A 12,772-nucleotide genomic window follows, 5' to 3' on the forward strand; every position below is an offset into this window, starting at 1 on the left:
TTCAACACAAAAGCATGGCTGAGTGGCCGAACAGCCTCGGCTGCCCAACAGGGAGCACATGGGTGGTAAAATCTCTTCTGCGTGTCTCCAGCAGCAGTGAGCGGGCGCTCTGCGGAGCCAGCCAGCAGCTCTCCTGGCTCAGAGACTCTGGAAAGGAACTAGAATGCAGTCCTGTGTTTTTAATTCCCTCACAGTTTGTGGCCAAGGACAGGAAAGAGGCAGTGAAGCCAGTACTCACTGTATTCTAATCCTCTTTATTCAACACAATCCCTTCACTCTACACAACAAAGTACAAACACAACGGCGCCTAAAATGCTACAAGTAACAAAACTCAAAACAACAAATTTATAGTACTGACTGTACAATAAAAGCCAAGAGAAGCAATGTACATGTTGCCCAGGTAACCTGCAAGACCACCCTGAGCAGCAGCTGCGGCAGGGGGGTGGTCCGTGATGACCCTGCAGAGCTGGCTCTCCTTATGCTCACCAATTTCAGAGGAAGGGAGACGTGAGTACACGTAGAAACAGAACCATTTCCCGGAACTAACATGGGCCGTTTGACCACAGGTGCTGGAAGAGGAGCCGATCAGGGGAGCAGGGCCAGGCGAGTAGGAACGGCAGCTGCACCCAGGTGCACCCTTTCCTGAGGGACCCTGCAGACCACCGAGGGCAGGACCGGGACCCTCGACCGGCCCCCAGTCATTTGTGGAAATGAAACAGGCACCCCACCCCCAGGCTGGGGCCACACTACCACCTGGAGCCCTGCTTTGTCCCTGCTGGCTTTGCCACTGGATGGACTCTCTTAGGACCTGGAAATGTGGGAGCTTTCTAGCCAGAAAACTGGAGGGCATGCTTACAGGCACAACCCCAAACCATGGACACTCCTCTGGAACTCTGCCTTCAGAGGAAATGTCTCAGTTGCTGTCCTCAAAGCCTGCCCTGAGTGAGGAATTTCTTTCCAACCAACCCTCCTTTGGCTAGAGAAGTGACAAAGCTGAATTGGATGGGATCGAAGTCACAGGGCGCAGAGCTCCGGGGGCCCTGCTTATCGGGAGGAGTTGGAGCTGGAGCGGCTCCTGTGGCGGCGGCGGCCAGGGGAGCGAGATCGCCGGCGCACGGGGGACCTGCGCCTTGGGGAGCGTGACCTACAGGAAGAGAAAAGACCACATCACACATGGAGGTCAACATCCCAGACATCGCTCCGCGTCACAGACAGCAGGGGCAAAGCTGGCTTCTAGAAGGAACAATGCTGTACAGTTTCACAGTCAATGCTTTCAGTCAGGATGGCTCCAGTGATGGCATGGACACAGAGCCCTTGGGAAGGAAAAGGGGATGTTGGGGAGACCCCCTTTCCTGAGGGCTATGGAAAGGGTAGCTCAACACCACTAGCAGAGGAGGGCCAGGCTCTGGCCTCTGCCAAGGGACTCGGACTCACCTCTCCTGACCCTTCGTGTGTGTTTGTGTGTGTGTTTTAATATCAGAGGAGGGCCAGGCTCTGGCCTCTGCCAAGGGACTCGGACTCACCTCTCCTGACCCTTCGTGTGTGTGTGTGTGTGTTTTAATTATCAGAGGAGGGCCAGGCTCTGGCCTCTGCCAAGGGACTCAGACTCACCTCTCCTGACCCTTCGTGTGTGTGTGTGTGTGTGTGTGTGTGTTTTAATATTTAAGTAATCTCTATACCCAAGGTGGGGCTTGAACCCACAACCCTGAAATCAAGGGTCCCACGCTCCTCCCACTGAGCCAGCCACACACCCTACCCTTCCTGTCTTCTTAGCTAGGAAGGGGAAAGGGACTGCACTCCAGGGAATCCTGGTGCAACCTGGAGGGCTGCATCTTCTGCCCGCCCCTCCCTCCAGCAGCAGCCACCCTGATCCCCATGCAGCATGCGGGTGGGCAGGGCTGAATAAGGTTCCAAAGTCATCACCGTGGCACTGTGTCTGTAAATGAAACAAATCCACACCGGCCCCAAGCAGTCCCCTCTAAGACTCCAAATCGCCCTACCTTCTTCTCATTCGTGGGGGCGACCGACGCCACATGGGAGGTGGTGGCAGCATCCTCCTCGGAGGGCTGAATCGCCTGGGGGGCGGCCGAGGCCAGGGGGCCAGCACAGCGGTGGCAGTGATCTCCTGGCCGTCAATTTGTCCTGTTGAAAAAAGGATCAAGTCCCAAAATATCTGACAAGCCCCCACGACCTAGGCTGGTAAGCAAGGACAGGGGAACTAAGCTTGTCACAGGAATACTGACACAGCTACTACTACTGGAAGTTTTATCAGGAAATCTGTAGGGGAGCACGGAACCTCATGGGGAACTCAATCTTGATGCACGGGGGCACCTGATGCACAACCACCTCCAAGAGGAAGCGACACCTGAATCCACTCAATGAGGGTAAGGTTTGTGCCCTGAGCCTGAATTTCCTCCTCTAGAACAGTGGGAGGAGGCAAGCAAAAGGAGTGGGGACATTTTGGGGGCTCCGCAGGACTGAGATGGGGGTAAAGTGTAAGAACTAAAGAGGGACCGCCCTTGAACAGGTGGCCTCCAACCAGGTAGCCCAGTCTTCTCTCCTGCTGTAAAAGGCACACACCACCCAATACCTCCCAGGTGGCCAGAAGGTGGCCTCAGGGTGCTGGGTCCCCATGAGGGCAGTGTCCATTATAACTGGACCAAGCCACTAGAGCTTGGCGGTGGTGGAGGTGGGAGAGATGATCAGCACCCACATTTCCGGATGATCTATGATTGCATCATAGTTCAGGAGGAAGAAAAGACTTGGGGGAAAGGGAACAAAATAAAGTTGAGCAGTCAAGTCTGTCAGTTTGGAAACAGTGCCTCAGGCCAAAAAACCAGGCATGTGAATGCAACTGAATAAGAATAGTGAAGGGTGGAGGCCTGAGGAATCTTTAGGGCCTCAGAAAAAGCAAAGAAAGGCAAGGCATCGACCTAGGAACTCCAGGGGAGCACACACCCTGACCCCAGTCCAGGGACTGCACAGGGGACCAAGCACAGCCCCTGTATGCCCCGGAAGGGTGGAGGGTTCTTTTATCTTCTCAATTCCTACCCTCAAGGAAATAGCAAAGCTACTGAGGGAATAACTAGGGCATGCAGACCTGTGTTCAGAGCATACTCAAAAGACTTAACTAAATGCAGCCTAAGGTCCCGCCCTGGCCCACTGCCAAAGCCAGCCCAAATTAGGAATTTTCACAGGCACTGACCATACAGCAACGCGGACAAATCTTCTGGCCAGCTCCCCCATGCATGGTGCGCAGCACAATATGCGGACACACACTCAAGTCCTACCAGAATCTTAAAACATGGGGGACACACCCTGGATATGGCCAAGTGTCCTTGGATTTTTAGCAAGTGCTCAAACTCTCAAGGATGCATGACTGAGGATCTCTAAAATGAAGGTGTGATTCATAAGATCAAGAGCTGCTGTGTATAGCTCGATGGGCCACAATTTAAGTAGACTGAAAGAGAGCTTGGTGGTAAGGAAAATTTCCTAGTATCCAAGCTCTACCAGGGCTCAAGGGCAACTACCCATCAAACTGCTGCACTGTTTTTTTTGTGTATGTATAATGGGGCCTCCAAGGTTCTGGGGTGTTCAGACTCTCCTCCCTAGGTGGCCTGGCAGCCCACAGTGTGCTACGGGCAGTCCTGGTTCTTGGCCCTGGCTGTCTAGATTACAGCAGCATCGAGCTGGGGCAGAGACAAATTCCAAGCTCCTTAAAACACTGACTCGAAGACAAAATGAAAACTGGCCATCCAAAACTATTCCCAAGTGTTCAACTGTTGTTAAAACCATTCTGCTCCATACAGAACAGCTATAAATGTCACAGTTAAGACACAAATTTTAGGAAAATGGGTAAAATGTGTGAATTCAGCAAAGTTGAAATGCTAAAATGCTAAAAATGCTGAAATGTTAGCACAACAGAAAATGACTCTCAGAGATCATTAAAGGAAACACTCCCATATAAAAGCCAAATACTTCATTATTCATACTCCTAATGTAGTCTTTATTAAAAAAAAAAAAATCCCTTCGTTTAATCCTTAAGCTTTCAGACTGGAAAATTCTAAAAATGCGAATGTATTCATATTTACTGATCTTTTTCCAAGAATAATGTCCCATAAAACTTGTGTTCAGTAAACACACACCCCACCCCCTGGTTAAGAACCGGAACCCCGAGAGAGCTCCAGGGGGATTGTGATGTGCAGCCAGATTGGAAATCAGTTCTAAGGTCCCTACGTGTGGCAGGTAGCTGGTCTTGCACAGGGAACAAAGAAGGGAGCTCAGTGCAGGGCTGGCAGGGTCACCCACCTCCATCCATGTGCTTCAGTGCCTTCTCGGCTTCATCTGGGTTCTCAAACTCCACGTATGCATAGCCTTTAGACAGATGGGGGTGCATCCTTTCTACAGGCATGTCAATCATTTTAATTTTCCCATAAGTGGAGAATATTTCCATGATGTGGTCCTAGAGAAAAGAACGGTCACTGATGCATACCCAATTACCCATGTGGGAGCGGAGAAGTCACCACACAACGACTATGCCTCGGCACCTGGGGTAAGTCTCTCACACAGAATAACCCCACTCGACGCACCATCTTGCCAGTCCTCTGAGAGCCTATGTTCTCAGTTCTGAGAACTGCTTCTCTAGTTTTCCATTTAAAATATATGCAGAAGAGGCACACCCTACTGTCCATTGGATGGATCCAGGATCCCTCACCTTGGTCACATTCCTGGTGAGCCTCCCAATGTGGACTTTGGTGGGCTTAGGGGAAGGACTCCGCCTTTTCCTTTCCTTTTCATCTCTTTTGGGTGGTTTGGATCTGATTGAAAAAATAAAACACCAGAAACAATTTCTGTCAAGTCAAAATTTCTTTTAGTCGGGCTGCTAACTGCCACGATGACAGTTTTTTATAGGGAAGCTTTCCCTACCAGTTCATGTATATTCATATTATCTCTGCTTCAGAAATCCTACTAAAATAGAAAGACTCCTTTTTAGGTCTACTTCTATACTAAGTACCGTAACTTTATAGACCCCAGTTTGTAAACTTAAGTTCCCAGATAACCCACAAGTTTTAGGGGCACTCCCGAGCAGAGAAGCGGTGCTGGAAGGGACCTTACTTGGAGCGGGAGCGCCTCCTGTTATCATGCCTGCGCCTAGAAGGACTCGGCGAGCCAGAGGAGCTGCTGGAGCTGGAACTGCGGGATGTGCTAGAGCTTCCCGAGCGGCTCGACGCTGAAGAAGAGCTTGAGCCGCTGCTGGAGCCCGTGCTGGTGCTGGAGCCCGAGCTGGAGGTAGAGCTGGACCGGGACCTGATAAATGAGACAGAGATGTCATGGGCAACAGTGGGTGGGAGCATTTCTTCCGAACAGATGAGCCTCCACGTGCTCATGCTCCCAAGAGGAAACCACTGTCCTCCTGTTTTCAAGCCTCCATGTCTCCCTGCCTCAGGGAGTGGGGATGGTATTTAGCCCACCCCTGCCTGGCCAAAGCCCTAGGTGGGGACAGAAAACAGCATCCACACTGTGCAGCCACAGGGAAGCAAGGGCGCACTTCCTAGCTATACACAAGCCTCGCCTACTGGGAGGTACAGATAGAGTCTAGCAAGTCGGAAGCACCAACCCAGCCTGGAAGGTGGCTACCGAGGGACTCAGGCTGGTTTCAACTGGAGAAAAAATAAGCTTTAGGCTAGGGCAACCCAATCATGACTCTGAAGAAAAAAGCACCTGAGAGAAACACATACCCCAAAATGTCCCATTCGTTAACATCTCTAGAAAACACCCAAAGGCCATTCTCCATATATAACCAGAGCAGACCCAAACCAGTCTGCCATAATTAGGGCCTTGATTAACGAGCTCAAAGTGTTTTGTGTGTAAATAATGAGGACTCTGTGGGCTCTTCCCCGTAGGGAAAGGGGCGTGGCCACAGAAGAGAGGCTGGCTCCATGCTCTGCCCGGCGGGGTCCTACCTGGTGCTGCTGCTACCACTGGAAGCACTGCGCCTCTTCCGAGTTTTATCCCTGCCACGGTCCTTCTCACTTGACTCCTTGGTGGCCCCTTTATCTTTAGAACGATCCTTGGACTTCTCATCAGAGCGGTCTTTGCGTTTGGTAGGAGAAGGAGCCCTGGATGGTGAGGAAGACTGTGAGATCGCATGCCCCTCTAACCAAACCCGGAAACAACACTACCCAAAAGAGGGGATCCAAAGGGCTACATGAGATCCCAGGCGATCCCAGAGCAAAACGATCTGTGGCTTAGGACACGTCACTGTAATATGTAAGACATTTCCAATCTTCCCCTTTCTGAGGGTCCCTAGTAACGAGCACCCCCAAAGTAGCACTAGAAAAATCTGACAGAAGGATTACCTAGTGCTGGACTTTTTATTATTTTCTTTGACTCCTAGCAAGCTCTTCTTTTTCACTCCTGATAAATCCATTCTCCCCTTCTGAGGTGTTCAAAGCAGCAATGGTGGCCTCACTTATCTGAACTCTCACTTCTAACTCGAGTCTGAGAAACGATCCCTAATCGATTGCAATTTACGCCAAAGTGCAGCCTAATAACAAGATAAAAGGATTTACAGAGTGAACGAGTTGGCAAGGCAACAAATCTACTTTGCAGTCAAAAGGTGAGCACACGAGGTGGTGGCAAGGAACACAGTAAGCAGCGAGCGCCCACAAAGCCAGGAACATCCAGGGACCTCTTCCATTTCCTCAGGGACAGTCCCGCCCCACAGGCAGACCCTCACCTCACCTTGTCGTCTTTTCCATAAGGAAACGGTGGTGGTGCCTGTCACTGTTATTTTACAGTTGGTACAGTACCTGTGTTTCACTCCTTAGTTTGATGATAAGCCCTCTACCATCCCCTTAGAAATACTACACCACCACATTTGCAGGCAGAACAGAAAAAAAGCCAAGTGTGGCTCTTCTGATAGGATTATTGGTGTGATTAGATCTTGTTTTACTGTTGCAATTTCCTTGTAGGACACATTGGATATATGATGACTGGAGGCAAAAATCATTTCAAAAGTGACAGGTACCAGCATCAAAACATTTAACACCCAAATGCAAACACATAAACTGTCCCATGTGAACATTGAAAAAGCAGTAAGATAGTTAAATTAGAAAGCAGTCCTTGCAAATGCTGACCTTTAGTTAATGAAATACAAATGAAAGTGTTATGGGAAAGTACCCCAAAGTCTGCTATTTACTTCAAAATGCAACAGAAAATGTTGATGAGTGGTTTGGTATATGATAAAGCAAATATGGCAGAAATGTGACTTGTAGGATCTAGATGGTGGTTATGCAGGTATTCACTGGGCAATTCTTTCAACCTTTCTGTATGTTTACATTTTCCCCCCAAAATAAAGTGTGTGTGTGTGTGTGTGTGTGTGTGTGTATGTGGGGGGAGGCACTGGAATTGGAGGACACTGATCATAAGGGTCTAACAAAGTGCCCGCACTGCAGCATGTGCTCAGTAAATATGACTTGGAACAAACTACCGATCTGTTATGTGACTTGTCTCCTGGGGGATCTTCGACCTTCAGTATTTCCAGGGACGTTTTCTACAATTTGCTTGAGATGCAGGCAAAGATCTCAGGATGTTGGTGTCACCTACTTCTAACTCATCTTCCTCAACAGCCTCTGAGTAACCCGGACAAGGCAACCACTTGGTATCCTGATTTCACACGTGTAGGGCTGCCCAAAATGCTGAATAAATGTCGTGACTCAAGAAAGAAGGCCAGCTTTGGACAATCAAATTAGAGCAGAAGAAAGCAGAACGTCTGTCACTTCTGCTGCTCTTCTCCAGGCTGGTAAAATCGTTTAAGATGTTTTGCCTTAAAACAATAAGGTACTACAGGTACTGAGCAAGCAACACTGGATAGACACGGTCAGTGGCCACCAATCAGGAATTATAGTTCAGTGGGTAAGAATCTGTGGACTCAGCCTGCCTGTTTGATTCGAAGCTTTGCTGTGTGACCTTGGATAAGTCACATACCCTTTCTGAGCCTCTGCTTCACATGAGCATTACGGTGACAATTACAGCTCCTACACCTCCATAGTTAAACAAACTTGGCACCTAGTTAAGGCTCAGTAAAGGTTGGCTTATGTTAGAAGAAAGGGATGTTTCTCCGTGTTTGGAGACTTTCCCCCCCACATAAACTCTGGTGTCCCAAAGTCTCACATGACCTCTTGAATGCTCAACAGGGGTCCCTGGGCCACCCCATTAGGGGATCACCAAGCGCAGCACTGTCCAACGGAAACAGAGTGTGAGCTACAAGCACATCCTAAAATGTTCCAGTAGCCACCAAGCAAAAAGAGGTTAACAGATGAAACTGACGTTCAGTAAAGCATCTGAGAGCCCATGCCCCAAATATCATCTTTTCCACGTTCAACTGGTGTAAAAATTCATTCATAAAACACTCCCCCGCCCCGCACTAAGCCCGTCAAACCCCTCGGTGTGGCCCCGGGCTGCCTGCCTGAGCAGCACGGACCTGCAGGGCACACTCCCGGGCCCCACCCCAGTCCCAAAGGTCTGCCCCAAGGTACCCCGCGACAACGAGCACCACCGGGATTCTCAAGCTCTACACATCAAGAACCACAGGGCGAGCGGACTTTGCCGGGCGTGGCCGAGTGCTAGACAGCAGAGACTGAGGCTCTCTGTTCACACAAGTTGGGGTCACAGCACAGGACCTCGGTTACCTCCCCCATCCTCCGGAAAGGTGCGCGTCCAACAGCCAGAGAGAGAAAGAACAGTTAGTTAAACCTCGAGCAGATGGCGTTTCGGCTCCCATCTTCAGAGCACCTTCCCCATTGAAAAGTGCATTTTCGGCACAAATCATGCGAAATTAAGAAGAAAAGGCCACGACTTTGCTCTCCCGTATCCTCCCTTCTGGGGCAGCCCGTGCGGCCGCACTGCGGGACAGCGGGGGCCGCGTCCCCGAGGGGCTCGCACCAACCAGGGCACGGCCCACTCAGCTAGTGGCCCCGAGGGGAGGGCCCGCCGGTCCTGCAGGGCACCCCACAAAGCATCTCCGCCCCCGCCGTCCCTCCCCGTCCGCGTTCACTCACAACTCCCCAGTCCAGGCGCCGGGCCGCGAGCGCTTCCAGGGCAGGGCCTGGCGTGGCGGGCCTGGGTCTCCACGCCGACGGCAGAGCCCCGAAGGCGGAAGCCGCGCTCCCGACTGCTCCGAGTCCCGCGGGCCTAGCCGGGCGCGCCGCAAAGGGGGGACGATCTGAGGCGCCCTTCCGCCCGCCACGGCCCCGACCACTTCCGGGCCGCGGCCTCGGCGCCTCCCACTCCGCCCGCCCCGAGCCACACTCTTTCTTCTCACACCCGCTGCCGCGCCGCCAGGCTGCCGTGCCTACCGAGAGGCCGAGCGGCGGGCCGGCTCCAACCACTCGCCCCGCCGAGCTTTGCGGGCGGCCCCCGAAGCTCGGATGGGGTCGGATTCCCCCAACTTACATCTTCCCGCCGCCGCAACCTCCTCCCGCTCTCCTCAGCCGCTAAAGCCGGCGCCGCTCTGGCGTCAGGACTAGGGAGCGGGAAGGCGCCGCTGTCGGGCGCGCAGCGATGACGTAAAGCGCCTCAGCCAATGGGAGCGAGCGAGGGGAGTGTTAAAGGGCCACGGCCGTTTCTGGTTAGCCGCGTCGGGGACTCTTCTTCTATTTCCCTCCCTGGGGAGGTATCTGGGGCTACCCGGGGCTGGGTGCGTCCCACATGAGGCCGGTAGATTGTTGGCTGGGGGCCGCGCCGCGCGGGTAGCTCCCGGGCCGGCGCGGAGGGAGTTAACGCAGCCGCGGCCCCGCCCCGCCCATTGCGCGTGCGCACTGGGCTCGCAGCCTCTGACCCACGCTGCTGCGCTCGTGGGGCGGCGGGCAGTGCGGGCAGTGCGGGCAGTGCGGGCAGTGCGGGCAGTGCGGGCAGTGCGGGCAGTGCGGGCAGTGCGGGCAGTGCGGGCGCGGCGGCCTCTGGCTGCAGACCGTGGGGGCGGCAGACCGTGGGGCCCGCAGGGCGCAGGGGGACGGGCAGGTGCAGGGACTGGCTGGTGAGATTAAAAACGACGCGAGGTGTACGGAGTGACGGTGCAGACCCCGCTTCTGCGCCAGCGGGGCTCGGCAGGGTCCCCAGCCTAGATAGGGGCCAGTGCGGCCATCGCCAACTGGGAGCGAAAGGCAGGGTAGAAGACAAGATGCGAAGCGGGAAGCGCCTCCGAGGAGGTGACGCTGCAGCTGGGACCGGAGTAAGAGCGGGCGCTCGGCAGAGGGACTAGCAGGTGCAGCGGCGCGGAGGCTCGTCGGAGGAAGCGGGGGGAGGCCGGGGTGGCGGCTCGCAGGCCGGGGCTAGGAATGTGGGGTTCAGCGGTGCTGGGGCGACATGGAGCATGTGCAGCATCCCGCGCCGAGCCGTCACCCTTCTGGCCGGTGGACAGTGCAGGCAGGGAGGCTGACTCTTCTGGCACAGTAGTGGCCTCGAACCCAGGCAGGAGGCTGGAAAGAGTAAATCCCGGTGCCCAGCGGGCCAGAGCTTTCGGATTTTGTTCACCGAGGTGCCTCCGGCGTTCCCGGCCCGTGTCTGGCAAGCGGTCAGTACTCCATGACTCAGTGGGAGGAAAGAGGGTGCACCCTGCCGCAGACGTGGTCTGAACAGGTAGGTGCATCAAGGAAGAGAAGGCAACAGATGGCGAGCGGATCTCTTTTGGAGGAAGGAACCTCGGTGACTTGGAGATGGATTAGCTGCCAGGCAAGGACAGCAGAGTCCAGGTTGCAGCTAGTACCCAGGGAGGGCTGGACGGTGCTGCAGACTCTGTCGGGAAGTCATTGCTCTCTGCGTGCTTGAAGGGCCTTGACTCAGCAGAGCCTTTGCCCAGGGCGGCACCAACACCCTGGGGTGGGGAGGGAGCAGGCCAGTGACTCCACCATGGCGAGAGGGGGGTAGGGACACAAGCAGCTGGGCTGACAACCGCCTGTGCTTTTAAAAAATGTGCTAAAGTGATATAATTTGGCACGCATATAAATTTTAACAAGTTTTATATTATATCTAAAGCATGATTTAATCAGACACATAAATTTAATCGCATTTGTTTCTAAATATTACAGATTTTTGTTATCAAGTGTGTTATCAGCTGTTGAGCTTTAAAATTTGAGCATCTTGTCTTTTTGCCATTTTGAAGATCAACAGAATGTGTTCAGAAGAAACGTAAGAAATTAAAACTGGAGGCCCCCGACCCCGCCTTCCAGGAGTTCTGGTTTCCCCTTCTTACACCCCTGTGCCAACCGACTAAGGCTCTGGGGGCTGAGGGCTGGGATGCTGGGTCCTCCGTGGACCTTTGAAGGTCTTTGGTCCCGGTTTGATGGTGGGGGTGGGGCAGGGCTCCTGCAGACGGGGCGACTGGCAGCCAGCCCCACGCCTGGTTCTCTCAGTGTCCTGAGCCCCTCCCTTCCTTCCCGGGGTCGAGGGCAACCTGTTGGCATGTGGGGCTGCTCTCCCTTTGGAATCAGAATGTTCCCTCTGCCTTCATTCTCTGTGGGCCTGATGGCCTCTGCAGTGCCTGTCCTTGGAGGCTGGTGACCTGGGACATGGTTTAGTGGTAGCCTGGATTGTGCTGGAGGTCACGGTGGGCCATCCAGGAGCTTCAAGTACACATCGCATTCCCTTGTAAACCATGTCAAGAAAGCACTACTACCTATCGATAATAGTGCCTACGCTAAGGGCAGGGGTGGCCTGGCCAGGTGCAACAGAGGGGTTTGGGTGGGGTCAGGGAGCTGGTGATGGCTTGGTGACCTTGAGGGAGACATTAGAAGAGCTGGATTGCCAAGGCCTGGGTCCTACAGGCCTGGGCTCCTGAGTGCCTGTAGCCCCTGAAGGAGCCCAGGAAGAGGCTCTGGCTGGTCCTTCTGGGTGGCCAGGCTGGGTCTTTTCTTTTTTTTTTATTTAAAGATTTTATTTACTTACTTTGACAGAAAGAGACACAGTGAGAGAGAGAGCACAAGCAGAGGGAACAGCAAACAGGGAGAAGCAGGCTTCCCGCAGAGCAGGGAGCCTGATTCGGGGCTCGATTCAGGACTCTGGGATCATGACCTGAGCCGAAGGCAGAGGCTTAACGAAGACGCTTAACTCCCCTAACTGACTGTGCCACCCAGGCGCCCCCAGGCTGGGTCTTAAAGGGCCAGACCACCAGTGAGGATCTGGAGTTGTGGGGAGGCCTCTCCAGCTCCAGGCTTGGGGTCTCCAAGGTGTGGGGTGTCCGGTCCTGAGACCTCCCCCCACTCCTCCTGCCAGCAGGCAACTGTGGACTCTCCTAGGGGCTGCTGAGCAGTGAGCTTGGGGGCTTGTGCTGGTTTTCATGCCCAAAGCCCTGTGTTCATTTCTGCCCCAGGGAAGTCAAGGATAGTGACACTAGAGCTGGGGGGGGGGGGGCCCACAGGAGGCAGGGTGGGGTCCAGCCAGAGCTGGATACAGAGAAGTGAAGCTGGTGTGCTGCAGCCCTGGGTGCGCTGAGGGCCATGTGGAGTGTTGACTGCGACCAAGGCGTCTTGGCCCGTGGCCCTGCTCCCAGGGCCTATGTTGTGCCATCCACAGCCAGTTAACTTGGAGCTTCTCCAGTCTTGGAGGCATCTGACACCAGCATCTGTGGGGTATAGGCCAGGCCCCAGGAGCGGGGCCTGGGCAGCCCTGTGTGTTGAGGAAGGAAGGCAGGGCCCCCGCTCCTCGGGCCTGACCCTGTAGCTTCAGCTTCTCCTTGTGCCTGCTTGAGGCCCAGGCTATGTGGGCCTGTCGG

General features: G+C 54.0%; 1 protein-coding gene across 5 annotated transcripts; it reads right to left on the minus strand.

Annotated features, from left to right (window-relative positions):
• Positions 1-234: 234 nt before the first annotated feature.
• Positions 235-9,548, minus strand: RNPS1 (RNA binding protein with serine rich domain 1). 5 transcript variants are annotated; one of them, XM_028111562.1, is made up of 8 exons: positions 9,457-9,548; positions 6,360-6,547; positions 5,964-6,119; positions 5,116-5,307; positions 4,715-4,817; positions 4,309-4,462; positions 2,001-2,142; positions 235-1,144 (listed from the first exon to the last, which is right to left on the minus strand). In XM_028111562.1, the coding sequence occupies exons 2-8, from the start codon at positions 6,428-6,430 to the stop codon at positions 1,045-1,047; spliced, it is 918 nt and encodes a 305-aa protein (XP_027967363.1). In that variant the 5' UTR covers positions 6,431-6,547; positions 9,457-9,548; the 3' UTR covers positions 235-1,044. The 5 variants fall into 5 exon arrangements, with proteins under 5 accessions (XP_027967363.1, XP_027967365.1, XP_027967366.1 ...); XM_028111564.2 differs by lacking the exon at positions 9,457-9,548 and adding an exon at positions 9,063-9,439; XM_028111565.2 differs by lacking the exon at positions 9,457-9,548 and adding an exon at positions 8,541-9,039.
• Between the last annotated feature and the right edge of the window lie 3,224 nt (positions 9,549-12,772).

Source organism: Eumetopias jubatus, unplaced genomic scaffold (genome assembly GCF_037043125.1).
Source record: "Eumetopias jubatus isolate StellerSeaLion01/CBP00866 unplaced genomic scaffold, mEumJub1_p1.0 scaffold_12, whole genome shotgun sequence".
Taxonomy (NCBI): domain Eukaryota; kingdom Metazoa; phylum Chordata; class Mammalia; order Carnivora; family Otariidae; genus Eumetopias; species Eumetopias jubatus.

Bases quoted from the DNA above. Each gene is read 5' to 3' on its own strand.
- RNPS1 (XM_028111562.1), bottom strand. From the start codon at position 6,430: ATGGATTTATCAGGAGTGAAAAAGAAGAGCTTGCTAGGAGTCAAAGAA. The intron at 4,818-5,115 runs GTAAGGTCCCTT...TTTTTCAATCAG, and splicing joins AGGAGGCGCTCCCGCTCCAA to ATCCAAACCACCCAAAAGAG. The intron at 2,143-4,308 runs GTGGGTGACCCT...TTTTTTCAACAG, and splicing joins ACTGAAGCACATGGATGGAG to GACAAATTGACGGCCAGGAG.